We start from the raw sequence: 20,536 nt of genomic DNA on the forward strand, positions 1-20,536 counted from the left end.
TAATAAGGTTGTTCACGTGGAACGTCCAATCAAAATCCTAGTAATTTAAGTCTGGTAGACGTCCTATTAAATCTGCTCGTGCAAAGGCAAACAATGCGCGTAAATCCTCGGAAACGAGTGGACCATTGTACAATTGTCGTAAACCACTGTCACATTCCCCAAACAGGACAGATCGCTCACGGTTCGAACACATAGCCTGCAAGGCACACGTGCACCCTGGTTATACGACCCTTGAACAGTCGAGAACCATCTACAAGCGGCAGAAAAGCGTCGACTTCTACAGAAGTTGGTGGGATCGGTGTTCTACCCCACATACGGTAACCAACGTGCACACACGGATGTGCCGATATAAAACACCGTTTTCATCGTGGAACTTCAGTTTCTTCGAACGTAGTCAAACACGAAGGTTCTCTCCTGGAGTATCGAGTTATATTACATTTTAACGCAATTGTGCACTCGCATCTTGTAAGACTTTGGGTTCGATATAATCTTGACGCGATCTAGTTCACGGAAAGAAGACGATAAACATTGGTGTTGTTTTTTTTTCTTATTTAGCTGCCTCCTAGATCGGGCCAGGTCGTTATCAAATCACGGTAGGTAAAAGATTTCGGTTGCAGACGTGTGTGAATTTGAAATGAAAGATCGGCTAATAGATACTGGAGAGGATTAGTTAAGGTTTTGTCCACATTTGGCTTCGATCTGTATTGAATCGTACTGTTATAGAACATATTAAATATTTATGACTGAATATATTTTATTGTCATTGTTGAATATTTCGTTTGTTTTACGATCAAAATATTTCGCTAAAGACATGTCCCTCGTCGGGTAATTTGTAACGTTTCATGACGGATCTGGGCCAGACAAGGTTTACAGAAGAAATTGCTGCGTTTACATGGGATCGTTTACGGGAGAACAGCTAAATCAAATTTAGACAGGGTTAGGTTGGCTCGTCACTGCCATAAACGATCTTATTTTGCTTTGTTCATCGCGATCTAGCGGGTGAAAAATGATATGAAATTTTTATATAACAAGATATGTGCTTTTAGTCATATGCAGTGAAGGAAATTAACATCTCATAAATCATAACTTAAAAATTTTAGTAATCTTAGAATATAAAAAAAAAAGGATATCAGTTTTTGTGTAGCGTGTGAAAATCATCAATCCGAGTGACAGTCCACGCGAAGGCGTTCATTACGAAGGACAATTATGTTAAGATTACGGAAATTCTAATTACCGCTAAGTGTCACCATTAACTTTGTAATTCAACTAGGAATTAGATGTAACGACAAATTATGGCGATCCCCACTTACTTCAATGAAACCTTTAAATTATAATCGGCGTTACGTTTTCGCAATATTTTAATCATCCATGTGATTTAATAAAATTATCTCAGCTCTGAGCGACCAGCCTCCATTCTATAAAACATACTATTTAATTATGAATTTCACGGAATCTCTTTTATCGAGTCGATCAATCGATTCTACCCGCTCGATAATAGTCCTTGTTCAAGTAGCTCTTTCAAGAAGCTTTTACCGTGATTTTCAAATATTCGTCGATCGATTTTATTCTCGAACAAGCTGTGTTGCAACTGGCTAAGACCGTTAGGATGATATTTTCAGTGTTTCCACGAAAGTAAGCTGCCAGAAGACGAATAGAATTTGTTTAAAATCCACTTTGGAACTTCGTCCGTTTGCATACAGACTTAATGCTCGCGCAAGACGTCATAATTATTTCCACTTAGCATCCCCATCTTCCCAAAACATGTTTCTTTAACTGAACAGCTAATCAAGATAAAAAGAGATTTAATGTTTTCTTAACTCTCTCGCAAACAATAGATCAGTCGATCGCTGAATTTGGCGGGCAATTGCGTGATAATTGCACGCGCTGGAACGCTATCGTTGTCTCGTAACAAAGGCATTGCATTCGTTACTTTCTTCGCTTAAGGCTTAAGGCTTAAAATAAAGAGCGAAGGATGCACCTGACTCGGCAGCAAACAGTGCTTAACAAGCGGGAATTGTCAAGAGAACAGTGATTTCAATTGCAACGCGCAACACCACATTCGTCAGACCTCCACATTCTAGACTTTACATTGCAAATCTGTTTCTTAATGCGTCTTCGATATATATTGACCTGCTCAGGATCCTGGCTGATTTAAATTGCGTGTGCGTTACACGTTTCTTGGAAAAACAAAAGAAATAAAAAAGTAATGGTTGCACGGAAAACCTCGGCTTAAGATGAACTTACTGCCTCAATCACTTTCCCATACATTATCAAACCGCGATTCACAGGTTATTTATTGGATAGAATTTCCTCTTGTTCTTCGTATTTTATTGACATTAATCGTACGTGTAATGAAGTTAGTAATTATCACGATATAGCGACTGCGATTGAAATTTTGATATTTCTAATTGATATTTCTAATGCCACTCGTATTTCATGCAACTAGCTGTAAAAGAAAATAACGAATTAGATTAACAACAAATTTGAATAAAATACAACGGAATCATTGATAATAGACGTGAATTTTTGTTTCAAGTTTAATACTAATGTTCTTGTTAAAATATTATAAGATTTTTTGTTTATTGAAAGAAGAATGCGATTGGCATATAGAAGTTCAAAAACAAATATAGTACAGTAGGAGCGAGAAAAGACATTGAAGAATAAGAAAGAACATGAGGTAATTATAATCGTCCTTGAGCTTCTGTGGATATTTTTCTATGGGAAATTTGATCTTCCTCATTAAACTTTGATCTCACTGGTGTCACTTTATAGTCACTTTCACGATTTACTTCCCAATACCAGTCCACCTCGCAGTTACTAATAACTATTTGTACATATTGTAGTCATATACGCTACTTCTGATGTGCTAAGAAATTGTTTGGTCTTCAAAGAACACTGATGCATTGACTTAGCATTAATCAAAATATCCAACATCCAGCAAACAATAATAAAAATATTTACATCGGCTCGCCTGCTTAGTATTTACTTTATGTAGATCTAGGAAGTATTTTGCGCAACGCAGAAAATAGGTATTAACGTAGAAAATAGACAAACGAATGCACTGCTTTCAACGCACTGCTTTTAGCGCACCAAACCACGAAACTGTACTACTGCCAAGTGCTATTATCACCAATCGGAAATATTTTAATTCGACTGAACGTGATATCTCCATTTAATCACAGAGATATTAAATCGTCGATAAATCTAGATATGACCGAAAAGTATCAATTCCGAGCGAATAAACGTTCATAGGGATGGGTTAATGAAGAGCAGACAGAACGACTAGATTCAACGACTAGAATCGGACAGTAGGTTGGAATATTTCCGTGGCGGAAATAGTAAAGTACTTGGATCGTGAGTGGACGTTATAGTGTTCGATGAGGTCACTTCTCTTTCTAACCCTATTCAAACGGCAGTGCAGATTGGATTACGAAATCGACGCTGGGACAAGCGTGTCTTTCGTACCGTTTTTCGACAGACAAACGTTCTTCGAGGAACCCGATTTGCTCGTAGTTTTCTAAATTTCGCAAGCCACTGCGTTGAGAGTCGGCCACGCAACTTTTCGTCGGTGTCGCGAGTAATTCGCTAGAAAAGACGAATTAAAGAAAACAATTATAAGAATTGGTTCAAACAACCGTTCGGAGATTGAACCGGCCAAAAATAAGCTTTCGCAATCGCTAGTGGTTATCGCTAGACTGCGGATATTTATGCAAAATTTTAATTTTTCTAAATACATATAGCTAAAGAAATGAAACTTAAACAAAAATATGTTTCATCCACTAAATGCGATGATCGTTATACTTTGGTTACTTTAAGTAGTTTTCCACGTGATACGCGTTATGTGTACTTTTGCATCTTTCGATTCTCCATAAATGCACGAAAAATTGTTTGATAAAGAGCTCTGCGACAATGATGAACCTTATACACGAATTTGAAAATATTTACTATGCTGTGTCGAATCACTGAACTGAAAAGTATCTTTTCTCATACCTGGCTTTGTTTCTCTCTGATAATTGGCATTTCGCTTTCGAACGGATCGATTTTAGCTCGTTGACATCGACTGGGTAAACGAGGATATAGTACGCAAAAAGATTGTCCTTGTTTGGACTAGGCGTGACATAAAAGATCGAGATTCTTCGAAAGAAAACGAGTGTAACTGCGGGCACATTGAAGCCGTAATGGTATTAGAGAAACTAATGACGCATGATTCTAGGCTAGAATAATGGAATTAAGAGGAAAGTTATTTCCGCTGACATAATTACGGAAATGCGATCGAGATATTTTTACTATTGTTGTGATTATAAATATAATATAAGATACAAGATAAGATAAAAGATCGACAAACGACCATAGATTACAAGATATTACGAATTCAGTCGTCCAAATTGATTCATTTAATTACAAAAGAAAATCATAAAGAAAACAAGTTTATAGTCGCTACATCAAAAAGTGGTATTCCCAATTGCGTCTAAATCATCAGATATGAAGACCTTTTAGACCTAACATTCGTTAATTCTCAAAAATTCGTAAAATACGATAAATTTATAATCAGCAGTACCAGTTTAAAATATGCACGGAACTAGAAGCAACATTTATTTGTCAAGGACCAGTTCGATTGAGAACAGGAACCCGGTACTCCAATAAGATTTATAGAATGGTTGGATGAATAGGCACGAGGATGTTAAGAATATTAAAATATTGAAATATTATTGAACACAAGGAAAAAGACACGATATTTAAAATCTAATCTGCTTAGATTCTTGCGAGACTTGTTTTAATTTCGACGCGTTTTAAAATTGTAAAATAAAATGGATTCGAGTTTGTTAAAATTAGTCTGAAGAAAGAAATTCAAACAACTTACACAGCTTCTTCCTTACATCGATAACATTACTCTATAAAATGTTTGGAATCGTTGGAGAACAAACAGTAACCTGTTAACACGTGGTTTAACCTTATTAAGGAATGGCTTTTTCACAATGAGCGCTATCACGTGCGACGCATGACAAAATGTTTCACGCGTGCCTCGAGATAAACGTACGTTGCGTTTGCCTTTCGCGTGACGAGATGTGATTTCGTTGATCGTGTTTTCAACAAAGAATTCCTGGCGCCGCACGGTTCCAACGTCGTTCGCGTACCTGTTTTCGCGGGTGTAGTACATTCGAGGAAATCTCACAACAGTGAAAGCACAAGTCGGCTCTAACTTTTAGTCACGCTGTCAACATCGATCCATAGATTCTCAAACCGCCATCTGTGTTGGACGATCGTCGAATCTCAAATCGTGATCAGTTTGCTTGTTCGAAACGCAAGTCCATCTCGTCGAACGCACCATTCCATAAAAATTGTGTAGAAGTAACCTAACCCCAATCATATCTCTGATCGATTCGTTGAACCATTGAGTTATGTTTTTCGTGATGAACAAAACCGTTTCGCATCATTAGCGACGAGCACGATATACAAACAGTAAAAACGTGAATTTCTATTATATAAAAACGTGATTTTCAGATGGCACAACTCGTAAGAGCGATATACGATGGCTACCGAGACCTAATGGACAACAAGAGCGACCCAAGGGTCAATAATTGGCCTATGATGAGCAGTCCATTCCCGACCATTTTCATCTGCCTATTTTACGCCTACTTTGTCAAGGTTCTAGGTCCTAAGCTCATGGAAAATCGCAAACCTTTCAATCTCAGGAAGGTCATGCTATTCTATAATCTCTTCCAAGTGATATTATCCACGTGGTTGTTTTACGAGGTATGTGAATCGGTTAGGAAATACCTATCTTTATAGCTAAATTATTTAAAAAATGTCATGGAAAACAAACAAGTTTTTCGAAATTCGTTGTAATGCATCGTTTATTCGGTACAGTCCTTAGCATCTGGATGGGGAGGTCACTATTCGTTCCGTTGTCAACCAGTAGACTATTCGGACAACCCGCTGGCAATACGAATGGCACATGGCTGCTGGTGGTACTACTTCTCAAAATTCACCGAATTCTTTGACACTATATTGTTTGTATTGAGAAAAAAGAACAATCACATTTCAATATTGCACGTGATCCATCATGGTTGCATGCCAATATCGGTTTGGTTTGGTGTCAAATTCACTCCTGGTAAGTATTCTCCTACTTTGCACACATATACATAAATAAATATAATCGAACGACTACCAATACCTCATAACAGATTTTGCACGGCAGTAGAGTCTCATCGCGTCTTGCCTGTTATAAACACCTATTCAGCCACGATAATTGATCGTGAAACATTCCGTCTAAGATAGTGATTTTCTTAGATATCAGCACGTGGTAAATATGTAATCTGTGATTTTAAGCTGAACTTGGAATAAGGAAGCTTTAACCCCGTAGCGGTATGGTTTGAGAGAGATGTATTTTTTACAAAAGGTTAAAATTATGCTATATATATCGTTGTATCTAATACCAGAAACTCAGAAAATATCTTCAGTGTAATTACTTTTCTAAATTGTTCGCAGTGAATTCGTCGCCAGTTTATTACATTGTCAAAGGGTTAAAGTAAAATGCCTGTTAAATTTTAAAAGGTCGAAACGCAAGACCTGAATTTAAAAAATTAATCGGGTTAAAATTTTACATGAGACTTCCCTTATGGATTTCTAAAGATCTTCTATATTTTTCGTAATATTATTAACGAATAACACGGGATCGAAAAATAAAACTTTCACTATCTCCTATCGTTCATTCCCCGTGATACATAACGTGCAACAGCTTCGATTCGATACCTGCCATACAAATGGAAAAGCTGTATCAATAACCAGTTGGTTCTTAGCCCTGTGTAACTTGTAGGTCAAAGATAGACGTAATACTTATTAGTTTAACGACTTAGAAGCATTTCAACGTCGTTAAAATTCGAAACTTCATTAGGAGATAATCGTAACACGATCGACTTTCATTTATAGGCGGTCATGGCTCGTTCTTTGGCATGCTGAACACATTTGTGCATATTGTGATGTACTCATACTACTTTTTGGCTGCTCTCGGACCAAAGATACAGCCGTATCTCTGGTGGAAGAAGTACCTGACTGCGCTACAGATGGTCCAATTCATCCTGGTGATACTCCACGCTTTCCAACTTCTCTTTATCGACTGCAACTACCCGAAGGTGTTTGTCTGGTGGATCGGGCTGCATGGCGTCATGTTTTACTTCCTGTTCCGCAACTTCTACAACCAGTCATACGGGAAGAGAAAATCGCCCAACGCGTTAACGAAGAAGGAAACGGAAAGCCAGAACGAGAAGAAACAGCAGAACGACGTAAACGAGAACGGTAAAATATACGCGAACGAATACAAAATGGCAACCGGTTACATCTCGGACAGTGGCCTCAGAAACCGCGTGTTTATCGACAACCGCGGTTTCCAAAAATAAAATGCTAGCCATCAGTCCGAATCGCATTATGTGAACATAAATTTGTATTCAACGAATCCATCGATATAACATAAGCGGGCAGATTTTATCGTCGTACAATATCGAGAATGTCTCGTCAAAGAATATAAAAAGGTGATTGAAAACGTTCGATTTTCGATATCTAATTTTTCGGGTTCACCAAATAACTCATCTGTTACCTTCTGCGCGGATAAGGATGCGTTTGAATATATTACGAACACTATCTCGCTTCCTGTGTGTATTCTGTGTCGCGCGTGTAGATTGTGTGATTCTACGATTTGTGTGATTCTATGTGAATGAACAATATGCATGATACGTATCGGAGAATGTATGAGACAGAATATATGAGACATCTAACTGTCATCAAACTAGAGTTACGAGAAATTGCCAAATTTTTCTTTCTAAGCTCTTATCGTCTGTCGTGAAACTTCATAAATTCGGAACAGAGGTTACTTTGTATCTGGAGCGTTAGCAACATGGCAGCGAAATTAAGACCAGTTTCACAAGGCGATACGTGTATCGTATGAGACATAGTAAATATACTATGTATACCAATGGAAGCGTTAACACAATGGATTATGAAGAGATATAGTATCGCGATACTGATTTTGTGTATCCCGAGAACGTCGGCCGCTGATGATACTTTTCGTACAAAGTTAGTAGATCAAAAAACGATCGACGCATATGATCCATAAGCACAAACGAGACTGTATATTTTATTTTCGGGAGTGTATCTCATACGCGTATCACGGTGTGTAGCTCATGATGTGAAACCGGCAGCGCCGATCTAGTCGTAACGAACGTTACGGACTTCGTTGCGATTCAGCAACGTTCTTATTGCTCAATTCATCTAACTAATTAACTTCTATGTTCTATTTTCTCCGTGATTCGTTGTAGATCTTAGTCACTCGGCGGCACACGAGTGATACGAGCGACATTTTACCGCGTGAAAACGCTGTGATCAAATGTCTTTCCTTGTTTTGCTACGAAGAACAACAGAAGCAGACGACTACAGCGTTAGCGGACGGTAAAATATCGCTCGTGGAGTTCCCGTGTCATTAGAACTATGCGTTCTATCACGAATGCAAATCAATCTCAGAACTAAGTATTGCTCGCAAGCAATCGACAAATCGGATCGTTTTTTTTTTTGTTGTTGTTGTTGTTATTTTCAAATGTGTTCAACGAATGTTGTTTTGACTAAATTTTGTAGATCTTTCGAGAAAAATGTATCTTGGTAAAGAAGCGCTATTTCGGCATTAAAAACTTTGTGATCAACAGTCGAACGAACAGTTGAAATTGCATGGTATCGTATCTCGATTGCGATTACCTGCTTTTTCGAATTAGCTTGTTTGTTTCGGTTAGCTTGTTTCAGTTATTAAGTATTCTGTACCATCGACTTCTGCAACAAGCGCGAGCTATAGATTGAGAAGATTAGAATGCGAGTGTTGGCACACATTGCTAATTTGTTTATAATTTGATATCTTTTCCCTTAAGAGTTTACTGTGATAGTTACCGGCCGACACGTATATCCGTTTACAACCAATTTCTAATAAGAATGTATACACAAGCGTTCTTTATTATCTGTTTATAAAAGAAAAAATGCGATTCGAGAGACGTCGATTGAACAATACGAAGTGGATACATATTCAATGTATAGAATAAGTAAATTTGTACAATACAGACTAATAGTAACAAATAAGAGATGTATTTATTTTAAGATTAAATTGTGTGATTTTTAATGAACAAATTTATTTCTTTGTTCGTGCCCTTATCGTTACTTCAAATAAGATTAATTGTTTAGAAAGTAACCTGCTGATGCAATTTACATCGAACTTCATAAAGACTCCGACATTGTCGATCATCCTACTCTTTTTCCCAATCTCTTCGCCTCTAGCTTTTACGGTACTTTTTCTCCTCGGCTCTCCAGCTATTTGACTAACAGAATTCAGACTGTTAAGTAACAATTGTTGTATTGTAACAAATATTGTTACAATAACCATCTTCCTAAAGAGATTACTGTGCTCTCAGACGTTCCACAGGTTTCTCACTTGGGTCCTTTACTTTTATTTATACTTTATTTATTTATTTTTATTTATATTTATACTTTACACTAACGATGTATCAGAAATCTTCTTAAATTGTACATTTTTACTTTTTGATGACGATCTAAAGATTTATAGATCAGTTACGGTTATGATGCACTTCTGTTACAAGAGGAATTAAATAGCCTGTCTTCCTGGTGCTCGCGTAATGAAATTAGTTTTAACTTAACAAAGTGTCATGTAACCCGTTCCAGCCGCAAGCTTAAGGTATTTAACTATCCTTGTTACTATCTACAATACATCTTGTCACCCGTTGATACCATACGTGACTCAGAAATGTAGTTTCCTAGTTTGCTATCGTTCCTGGCTCATTATCAATACACAGGTAGGTACGGATTCAAGACCCTTGGCTTTATTTATCGCAGCTTTAAGTTATTCTCGAATACCATCGCACTCCGAACACTCTATGGGTCTTTACTTCATTCTTGAGTATGGATCTGCTATCTATAGCTCTCGTTATAAGTACCACACTACGTTAATTGCGAGGATCCGTTGATATGTCCTTTCTTTGCCATAAATACGACTCGATATTGCTGCGTCTCGAGTTTATTACCTTTGATCATCTTTCTTTTTTTTTTTTTTTTGCTGCATTGGTTTGCCGCTGCCAACCTTCTGTATACGTACAAACGTGTTAACCTCTTCATTTGTTATCCTGAAATCCTTGAGAAACTTACGTTACTGTTATCCTTATACATCGGCGCGTAGCCTTATGAAATATGCGCTTTTCCTTCGTGAGTCTTATCATACAAACTACGATAACGGTGTAAATCGCCTCATTCTAACCACTATTGTGACCCTATCGATTTTAATACCTTTTACAATGCTTTTAGTTACTCTGCTCTGATCGACATTCGCGATTCCTCTCCTTAACCATTTCCTTTCCTTCCTTCTTCCTGCTTCTTTACCTCAATTTAAGAATAATAATTGTTATTATTTTATTGCCATTATTGCTATTATTTTAACGATTATTGTTATTTTTACTATTATTTCGTTACGTTTAACCTTTTAGTCATCTGTAATGGTTCTATTAACAGTCATCTTACTTTTCTGCAATGTGTATTATTATACCTTGTGATTGCTATTTGTACTATTTTTGTATCAAAGGATCATTCGCATAGATTGCATATAGATTAAATTCGATAAGGTACAGTAGTTCTTACAAAACATCGTCTAACATTTATAGCTTTCATATTCACGCGTCCAATTTTTGTACCGATGCAGACGAATAGTCTACATTAATTTGCAGCCGCGTTTTGCTTATGGATTGCTTCATCTATGCCATTCTAAGATGCAGCGGGGCATTATTACGGCGGCGATGCTATTGCAAATAAAACCAGTAGTTTCAATGAAAATGAATCCTGACTTGGCTTTGTTCGTTTTAAATATTTATAAAGGTAAACTATACGTGGTGAATAATATATTTGTATCCTACACCTCTTTGACTAAGACCTATTATGCTCAAAAATTTGGAAAAGTACTATCATTTTTCTTTTCATTACAGTTAACCTATTTATATGATTTATAGGGTGTTCGGATACAGCTGTGAGAATATTTAAGGGGTGATCCTTGAAGCTAAAAGGAGAATGGGCAGCAGCTTACTTCGTACAAGTCAGAGAAAAGAAGATTACGACATTCGAAAACGTAACGTAATTCTTGTAGCTTCAAAAGTCAACCCTTAAATTTTTTTACACATGTAGTATATTTAATTTTTATGGGTTTCACTTAGAATTTATTATCGCATGGTAATCGATTGGCATAGAAGACTAAAATAATCGTGATACTGCGATCGATCATGTGTATCATTCGTAGAGTTTATTAAAAAATTGCGAAACAGAGTATCATAAAACGTAAGATTTAATACATTCGTATATAGTTGATTCTAGTATTAAGTTTCATGTAAATTAAGCGCGAAAACTTGATAAATCATAAAATTAATTTCAAACAATAAAATATTCCTTTTAATTTTCAAAAATGTTTTCGTTAGAAAATGGGATATAATATAAAAATTAATTAGTAGTATACGGATAATAGAAATCAAATTTTACATTTAAAAAATTATTATCTAAGAAGCTTAAACTTTCGTGAATATGAGTGGGAGAATTATCAAATTAATAATTGTAAAAATCTCCGAAAATTTCAGTAATTGGATCGCATTAAAATTGGAAAACATTAAGAATATAACAATATAAAAGGTTTTGCGCGAAATCACCATTCGAATCTGTTATATCATGTATAATACGATTGAAGGAGTACAATTGAGCAAATAGATATTGCAGAGGTGCAGAGTTCTATGCTTCATATGCAAAATGTTGTTTTATACCTTATTTATAATTTCATAGGAAAATTTAGACCGCTACTATACTGAATCGGTAACGTTGCATGCGATACAAAAATGGTGTGGGAGGTCAAGTGAATTCCGAAATACAAAAAAGCATTGAATGTCACGTCTATTTCGTACATCATCGGTAATCAATGATCCAGATACATACAAGTATCCATTCTTAATCAATGGTACAAGATGTGACCATCGACGAGATTGCGTTTTTGCATCACTGATTAGTCAATGTCTGTACCTCGTCTGTGAAATAATATAAAATTCCTACTTTAACGACATACGATTTCTACTTTAACCACCCCAGTGTATAATTTCGATCTTTTACTTATCAACTTGACATAAGATAGTATTAAAGAACTTAAAAGCATAAAGAATTCACAAGATAAAATCAAATTTTCAAATATCATCTTCTACACTTTTCTGAAAACTGAAATTGAAATTCTAATTTTGTTCAAGCAATGACTATTAGTACTAGTGTATTAAAAATACTATTCAAATTATATAAATCATAACTACTTGCTAATACTAGTCTTCAAGAACAAAACTAAAACCAACGATCCAATGATTAGTTCATGATTATATATACACGCTAAATTCAAAGAGCAAGTGTTTTCACGCGATGCCTATCATCCACAATAAAGACGATCTAGTTGCTAGTTTCGAGAGCGAATAAACCAAGTACTACTAATTTTCATCAGTGAAAGTGACGACGGGTGAAAGTCGTGAGCCACATCTCATAAAGGAGACACCGTATAAACTGCATATACATCACAAATGCATGTGCTATACATGCTAATATATTACGACAGATATATCATACTTTTACCGGCGATTACGATAGGTTGCGTCCGACTAGCGCGAAACAAGAATTTATAATCGAAGGTTCCAAGGAATTAATCATCATCGATGGATCGACAAATGCTATACCAAAAATATGCTAGATACGACCTACGTTTACAAGTAATTCATATACATTATTTTATCTTCAAATTCGATTAATATGAATTGAATCGAAGGTTTGAAGAGAAAAATTATCCTATCGTTTGATGGGAAATTTTAAGCAACTAATAACTGAAAAATAATAATATTGATTAATATGGTATCAAAGGTACGTCAAATAAATCAAGCAATGCAGTTTTTTTCTTATGGTATTCAAATTATTGGACCAAAGATCACGACACGCTTTTATAACTAACTCGTATACGGTTAGGGTTAGGTTCAGCGTTAGGGTTAGGGCTAGGTAACTTGCAAAAGTATTTGATTATTTTTAACATTCAAATATAGTCGTTCAACGCAACTCATTATGATTATAATAATAAAATTTAAGATCGATCTGAAAATGTAATATAAAGCACATATTTATTGCGAACACATACATTTGATAAAACGTTAGTAGGTACACATAGCAAGAATGATTGTATTAAACATAAAATTATTAGAGTCTAAAGGTTAACTTATTAAATATGGAAATTTATTAATATAGCGGGTAATATCATTTAAACAGTTTATAGTCATTATGAAGAATATTGTTGAAAATGACAACTTGAGTTCGTGCTCGCCATCCATATGCAGATGCGTTAGTTATAAGTAATAGTAACTAGAAGATGATCCTAGTTACAATCGATAGATTTAATCGATAGGCTTAAGATGCTTTTTGTTTTTATCCCTAGTTTTTGTAAGCGCGTGCAATAAAGGTTTTTTTTGGCTCAGAACGGTATGATAGATTTATCCATTCAATATAATAATAACTATTCCTATCTTACCTCTGAGTATAGAAATAACAACAATTTATTGCGAACACGTACATTTGATAAAACGTTAGTAGGTACACATAGCAAGAATGATTGTATTAAACATAAAATTATTAGAGTCTAAAGGTTGACTTATTAAATATGGAAATTTATTAATATAGCGGGTAATATCATTTAAACAGTTTATAGTCATTATGAAGATTATATTATAACACAATATAATAAAATATACAATAAATATTGTTTCAGACTCTAAAAATATATTCAAATACTTTCATGAATTGCTGTATATTATTCTGCTTTCAAATTCGATTGATATTTGTTTCGAAAAGAAGTGATCTTTTGTTCCAAATTGAAAACGTCAAGCAATTAACAAGGAAAAATTGTTATACTTAATAATAATAGCACAACGATTGTAAAGAACATGAATAACATTACGAAAGTAAACGAATGGTAGGACGCGTTTTCCCAATCTGCATGACTATGTATAAATTTGAACCTGTGATATATAACACCACAAAGTGGACACTTAAAAACGTGTGCATGGTGACGGAAGCAAAACTAAAACGCATATATTATGTATATATCCATTTACTGGTGAAGTTCCATTAAAAATAAACGACGAAGCGAATAAATTGTCGCGTCTGTTCGATCAAATCAAAGAGCAGTCAACTTAATTAACGAATCGAACAACGCAATTATGATTTACGTCACTTCCCCGATTTCAAGTTTCGTAATACAACTCATTACCTTTTATTCAAATTTTTCCGCATATACAATACGATACAACACAAAACCAATTATATGTATACAAACGCTGCTGATAAAAATGTTGCAATAATTCTTTTACGCATTTCCAATGCTTTCACGAAAAAATTTACGATTTAAATATATTAACATACTTGTTAACAACAGATAATATCCTATCAACTTAATAATTATGTATTTCGTAATTATCCTTTAACATCGTTTTTATAATAAGCATCTTTGAAGCGCAATCGATCCGATTGATCGATCGAGCGAAATATCGCCATAAGGTGCCGCCAATATTTTTTCTACAATTAATATATTATTGCAATCCTATGACTAATCCGAAAGCGATTAATCGAAAGGTAAACTTTAAAACGATGCGTAATAACGAAAGAAAATGCATTACATTATTTTTAAGTAGTACACATTAGTAGTAGTAGTACACATTAAGATATTGTGTAAGAGAGGCAGAAGAAACAGAAGTCAGCTACGAAAGTTACAAAGTAAGAACATTGATATATCCAAATATTTGTGTTTTAATAAATGTATCATAAAAGACGAGGTAAGAAATTCTATGTTGGTATACAATGAACAGTGAACAGTTAATGCGTCAATGGATAATTAGTGTTGAAATTTTAATAAATTTTACAGTTCAATGGGATTCAGTTGAGCGTTCAATTAATTTATGCGTCTGTAATAGTTATTATCGTTTAATATGAGTTCAGAAAAAGCGCAGATGATGTTATTTCCTCGTGCACAATTTAATTCGTTCGATTTTCTGCCTTACAAATTCATTGTTTCTGGAAATACTATAGTAGAATAATATTTACTTGATATTAAGTTTTATTCTACGATGTGTCATCGTACTACGAAAAAGACTATCATCATAATTAGTCGCATGTAGATCACACGTACATTACGAACGAGGTAGAACAGCTGAGACAGAAAAGTTGTCAAGAGGAAATTCAGAATATCGACTCGAAAGTACAATACACACGGGTGCAATATCAGTGTGAGATCCTGGTGAAATCATCTTTTAGAATTCTTTTCCACCTAAACGCGTCTCTTTCCCGTATGTCTCAAACACACAAGATAGCTGTGAGGTCAGAGTTGGAGTCTAATCACTGGAGTTGGAGCCGAAGTTGAAAAATATGCTCGAAATGATTGAAAGTTGTAATAAAATTATTTATATATTAGAAATACTGCATTTGTATCAAAGTACAAAAATACAAAATGTAGGAAATCCTCCTATAAAATTGTAGTTGCCTTGAAATCTCGTATTCTACGAAACAGTACTGTAAATATTGAACTTCGCTGTTTTTTTTATTAGGGAGGAAAATCGTGGTTGCTGAAGCGTGTTAGAGCAAAATTTGAGTTGTAATTTGTTTTGTAGGAGTAGAAATATATATTGTAATTGTAGCGATATTCACATCCTTAATCAAGAAACCGAATATATCAATTTCAAGAAATAACCTCTACCTTCTTTGCATGTAATCATCGCAATATAAATTTTGTCTTTTATAGTGCGTAAATTAGTATCACTTTTCGTCAAACATATTACATACCTCCGCTTTGCCTTTATAGTGGCACAACTCAACAAATTTCAAATTTGCTCTTATTGCATACAAAGTTTACAGTATGTTTCTACTTTTATCACGTAAGATGTTATATCTATAATTCAATTAGCTTTGCGTCAAAGGACAAAATTATATTATTAACTAAGCCGCTAACAACCTGATCTTAGTTTCAATGCAACATTGGGGTTAGTTAAATCTTCAATTGTTTTGTGACACTACAAATGGCAGATTGTACTGCTTTCACGAACAGTGGCACATCTTGCGTTAAGTTAGGCTTATAATGTCGTTGAAACGGCACACGAAGATTTCTTTCTAAATTTCAAAGCGTCTCTCTTCTAAAGTTTCAATTTTTTTGGTCGTTCCATTATCAGAGCAAAACAGTGATATGTACGTATACATGCACATAATTAGTATGTTAATAATGTATCATGAATGGAGTCGAGGTCGGTGTCAGAATCAGAGTCGAAGTCGAAGATAAAAAAGAAGAGGAAACTTTGGTTGGGGAACCTTGATTACCAACTCCGCAGCCGTGTAAACAATATTAGACGAAGTAGTGATAATTATGTAAGCGCTATCAATAAGTGTAACAATGTGAGTAGTGACAATCGAATCCGTGAAAGTCTCAAGGCTCTGAATAAGTTTAGTTAATGGCCGTTACATATGAAGTGCGGGGTTTTATAACGCCAATTTTCTAAAGCGTTTCTAAATATTTTTACGTATTTATAGATGTATTATATGTCATTCTAAAGCCCTGAACTTGCTTCTATCAGATGCAATAATTATTTTTTATTTACGTTCTTAACCTTGCTTTTGTATAGTTTACTTGTCAGAATGAATCATCGTGATTTAGTTTTTTACATGAGGAGTTACTAGAGTATCTGCTCAAAGTATCAAGACTGCAACGATATGAAAAATTCAACCGTCGAGATGAGAGCTTTGACAACGAAGAACGTGAAAGCGAAAACGATGTCAAACAGTGTGAAAATTGAAGCTTATTTCAATTCTCTTAAATTTCAATAAGGTTTCGTTAGAAAAAAATTACAACCATTTGATGTTATCATTAAAAATTAGACATTTCTTGTATAATATTTTCATCTAAAATCATTTTTTCGTGAAACTTTAACAATATGTAATGATATATTTCGAGTTTCGCATAATCGATACTGTTTTAACATATGCATGTGTTTCTCAAACAACATACGCATATTTTGTCCAAAATATTCACTCTTTCACAAATGAAACATAACTATTATAAATACTGAATTTCATTCATTGTTAAATGATGCAAAAACGTATTAATGCGTAGTTCCTTGGTTTACCTTCTTCAGCAAACAAAAAGATTTTATTTTACGAACTAGCGTCATTGTATGTCTTTGCAAATGCATGTTTATCAAAGATCCGTTAAACAGCTTCCTGGAAAATCAATCAGGAATGTTTGCTGTTCTTCGAAGCACAGATTTTAAGAACTAAAAAAGAATCGATAAATTAACGTTCGCAATCAGTGGACAAAATAAACTCGAATGGGTAAAATTTAATCATTATTGCGATTGCAATTTCGTAACAAAAGATCAAAGTAATAACGACAGATGAGAGCGATTGGCAAAGAATCTTGAACCGTAGCTGTAAAATTATCGTTATTGCTGTATCGTGTTAACTGCTCCTTCGTATAATTTCGGGACGGTTATGTTTTATTTCTGTTGCGCTATCGCCCAATACTGTTCGAATTAAAAAGAACACCTTTAGCTTTATACAAATTTATAATTAACGACTTTTACACTTTTCTTACGCACAGAATGACCTCTTTTTACGCACTATGAGCAAATAGATTATTTATGCAAAGTGAAGTCGATAAACAATTATATAAAAAGTAACCAGTTATAATATGCGAAATATCACCTGATGATAATTTAATTAGATAGTGTTAGCAATTACATTTTCTACATTATTCATCATCAGAAACACTGATCAATGTATCTTCTACTGCCAGAAAAAGGACCTAATCTAAACCAGCTGATTAGAAGGAACAGAATCTTGTTCTTTCTGCGCTTGATCCTATTCTCTTTCTGGATGTATCAAATTTTCTATTGAAAAAAATGAGAATTTGAATTGAGAAAAATGAGAATCGAACTCAAATTTTACTTCAATTTAAAGAATTAATATTTTGCGGATTGTAATCCAGTGTAAGAGATATTAAAATATAAGAAGCACCTAGATAAATAGCAGAATATGTAAAGAAAAATATGTTTCTCTTGAATCCTCCAAAATAATAAGAAAATGTCAAAATGCGAATATCATATAACGAAGAAGTACCGTCTTTTGAGAGGTATTTGCAAGCATCTTGTGACTGTGCAAGTCAGGTAAGAATCACTTTCCCCGATCGTCAAGACTGGGATAACCATTACATAACATCCCGCAAGGCATTACACAGCATTATACTTTCTGTTCCTTTTTCTGTTTGTCAGAGTTACTCATATTCTGGTCCACTTGCTTATTCTTTTCTGCCTCGATCGGCTAACAAACAAACGTCGCACGATTTTGTCTTGCTCGCATCTAGAAGGTTTAATGCTCTTTTAGGCCTTCCATGCACAAATTATTTCAAGAATATGTGAATAGTAAATTTGACAGAGGTGAATCTAACAACAAAACAGAAATTTTCTTCCTCTTCTTCTTATTTATTTATCTATAGTCACATCGATTATGATACCACTTTGTTGACTATGCTGATCATTAAACTGTGAATTGCTATGTATTTATGAATAATTTGTAGATACAAAAATACCAAAGTATAGTATTCGTTATAATATTTGATAGGTAAAATATATCTCTACTAAGGTTCCACTTTTTAATTATGTTTGTAAAGATATGAATTTAAATAAATATCTACAATCTACTGATCATGCTTAACACTCTTATTTGTCATTGTACTTAAATTATAGTTATCAACTTATACAATGCGCTGTAGATATCTATGTATAATTATCCCAAATGCATGCTCGAAAACGTGAATCATATTTGGATGTTTGCTTTAACATTATATTTCACTATTTCATTGGAAATTGTTACTGAAAGAAATTGGTTCTCGGATTTCATAGTAATTTTCGCCGTGAATTTCGAGCGGCGGGGATAACAATTTTGACCTACATCTACCGAAAGGATCTAAAATGATTTGAAATATTCTGCACCGATATTTTCACCGCCAGGATTGTTACATTATTTCATCTCCATTACTTGTTCGTTGACATTATCGTCAGTAGAAGCTTCTACAATACTTCATTAGCGTGATGAATATTAATTTTTCACGAGCACGTAGAACTTTGAAACCACGGCCGAAGTCTTAAATTCTGCAATAACAACAAAAGACAAAAATGTATAAACCATGATGATGCCAATATGATAATTTATGCTGATTGATAATAATGCATATGTATATGTATATCGCATTTATTCGTTTAATTTAATGAAGATAGTAGGAATTATTTCGGCATTATTATTAAATCCAATATTATTGATTTAAATTATATACAACTCTTTAATGCTCCTAATAATATGCTTATAATAATAATAATATTATGATAATATAAATATTTAATATTGTTGCACGTTATTGCACCAATATTGGCAATATCTATTTAATTCCTCCTCAAGAATAAAATCGAAATACGTATAATTAATTTGAAATTTCAATTCACTATTATCTACACTTAAAATACAATGGTGTGAATGAAACGAACGTAAAATATTAATGAGGGCAAACCAGAGACATATAAATAATTTACAAATATGATCACTTAATTATAAAGATCAAAAAGCACTTGGATAAGGTTAGGTAACCTCATACATTTTCCAATTTCATTAATCATAGCTTTTTTAACTGTACTTTTGCACATATTAGTAATTATTCTAAATTATATAAGGATATAGATTTCACACCGCCTTCTTGTAAGAACTTCTAACTTTTTATCAGAATGACAAAATAAGACACTCATATAATCTAACCTGTTAGTATATGAAAAATGTATGTAAATAAATTCATAACGGATGCCTCTTTAAAGACTAAACTTTTTTTTCTGAAATTTCCAAGAAAATAAAGCTACACAGACGCACACAGACGCACACAGATTTCCGATGCGAGCAATGTTTATTAATCACTAAAAATAATATTTGAAATCAATTAACATAGATTAATATTTCGCAGCATTTTACGTGCATTGCAGAATTGTATAATATATTTTTTATTTATAGTTTTTAAATTTTTCAAAATTTTAAATAATTATATAATAAAACAAAGATAGAACCACAAATAATTCGAAGTAGTGTATAATATGTGTATAATATTCCCTAATCACATAATAAATTTTGTACAATCTTTTGAATAAAAATGTGAATAATAAGAGGATTTTATTTATATATATTTATATAAGAGTATTTTACACACATTAAATTTCAAACACATATTTTATAACTACCTGGATGTAGTCATTAAAATTGATTTGAAATAACGTATACACGCAATATATAACAATAACTCACAGTCATACAAATTAATAAACGAGAGCGAAACTTTGACAAGCAGCTGACTAAACTCTAACGTTGTTTCCCGCGTAAA

General features: G+C 34.0%; 1 protein-coding gene across 2 annotated transcripts; it reads left to right on the plus strand.

Moving 5' to 3' along the window:
* Positions 1 to 365: 365 nt before the first annotated feature.
* LOC138184753 (very long chain fatty acid elongase AAEL008004) lies at positions 366 to 7,544 on the plus strand. Of its 2 annotated transcripts, XM_069123023.1 has the most exons (5): positions 383 to 465; positions 556 to 593; positions 5,503 to 5,754; positions 5,869 to 6,112; positions 6,931 to 7,544. In XM_069123023.1, exons 3-5 carry the CDS (start codon positions 5,503 to 5,505, stop codon positions 7,395 to 7,397), a joined length of 963 nt encoding a protein of 320 aa, XP_068979124.1. In that variant the 5' UTR covers positions 383 to 465; positions 556 to 593; the 3' UTR covers positions 7,398 to 7,544. The 2 variants fall into 2 exon arrangements, with proteins under 2 accessions (XP_068979123.1, XP_068979124.1); XM_069123022.1 differs by having other exon boundaries at positions 366 to 593.
* Positions 7,545 to 20,536: the final 12,992 nt, after the last annotated feature.

The sequence above is a fragment of the Bombus flavifrons genome, chromosome 11 (assembly GCF_040668555.2).
Source record: "Bombus flavifrons isolate JBK064 chromosome 11, iyBomFlav1_principal, whole genome shotgun sequence".
NCBI lineage: Eukaryota > Metazoa > Arthropoda > Insecta > Hymenoptera > Apidae > Bombus > Bombus flavifrons.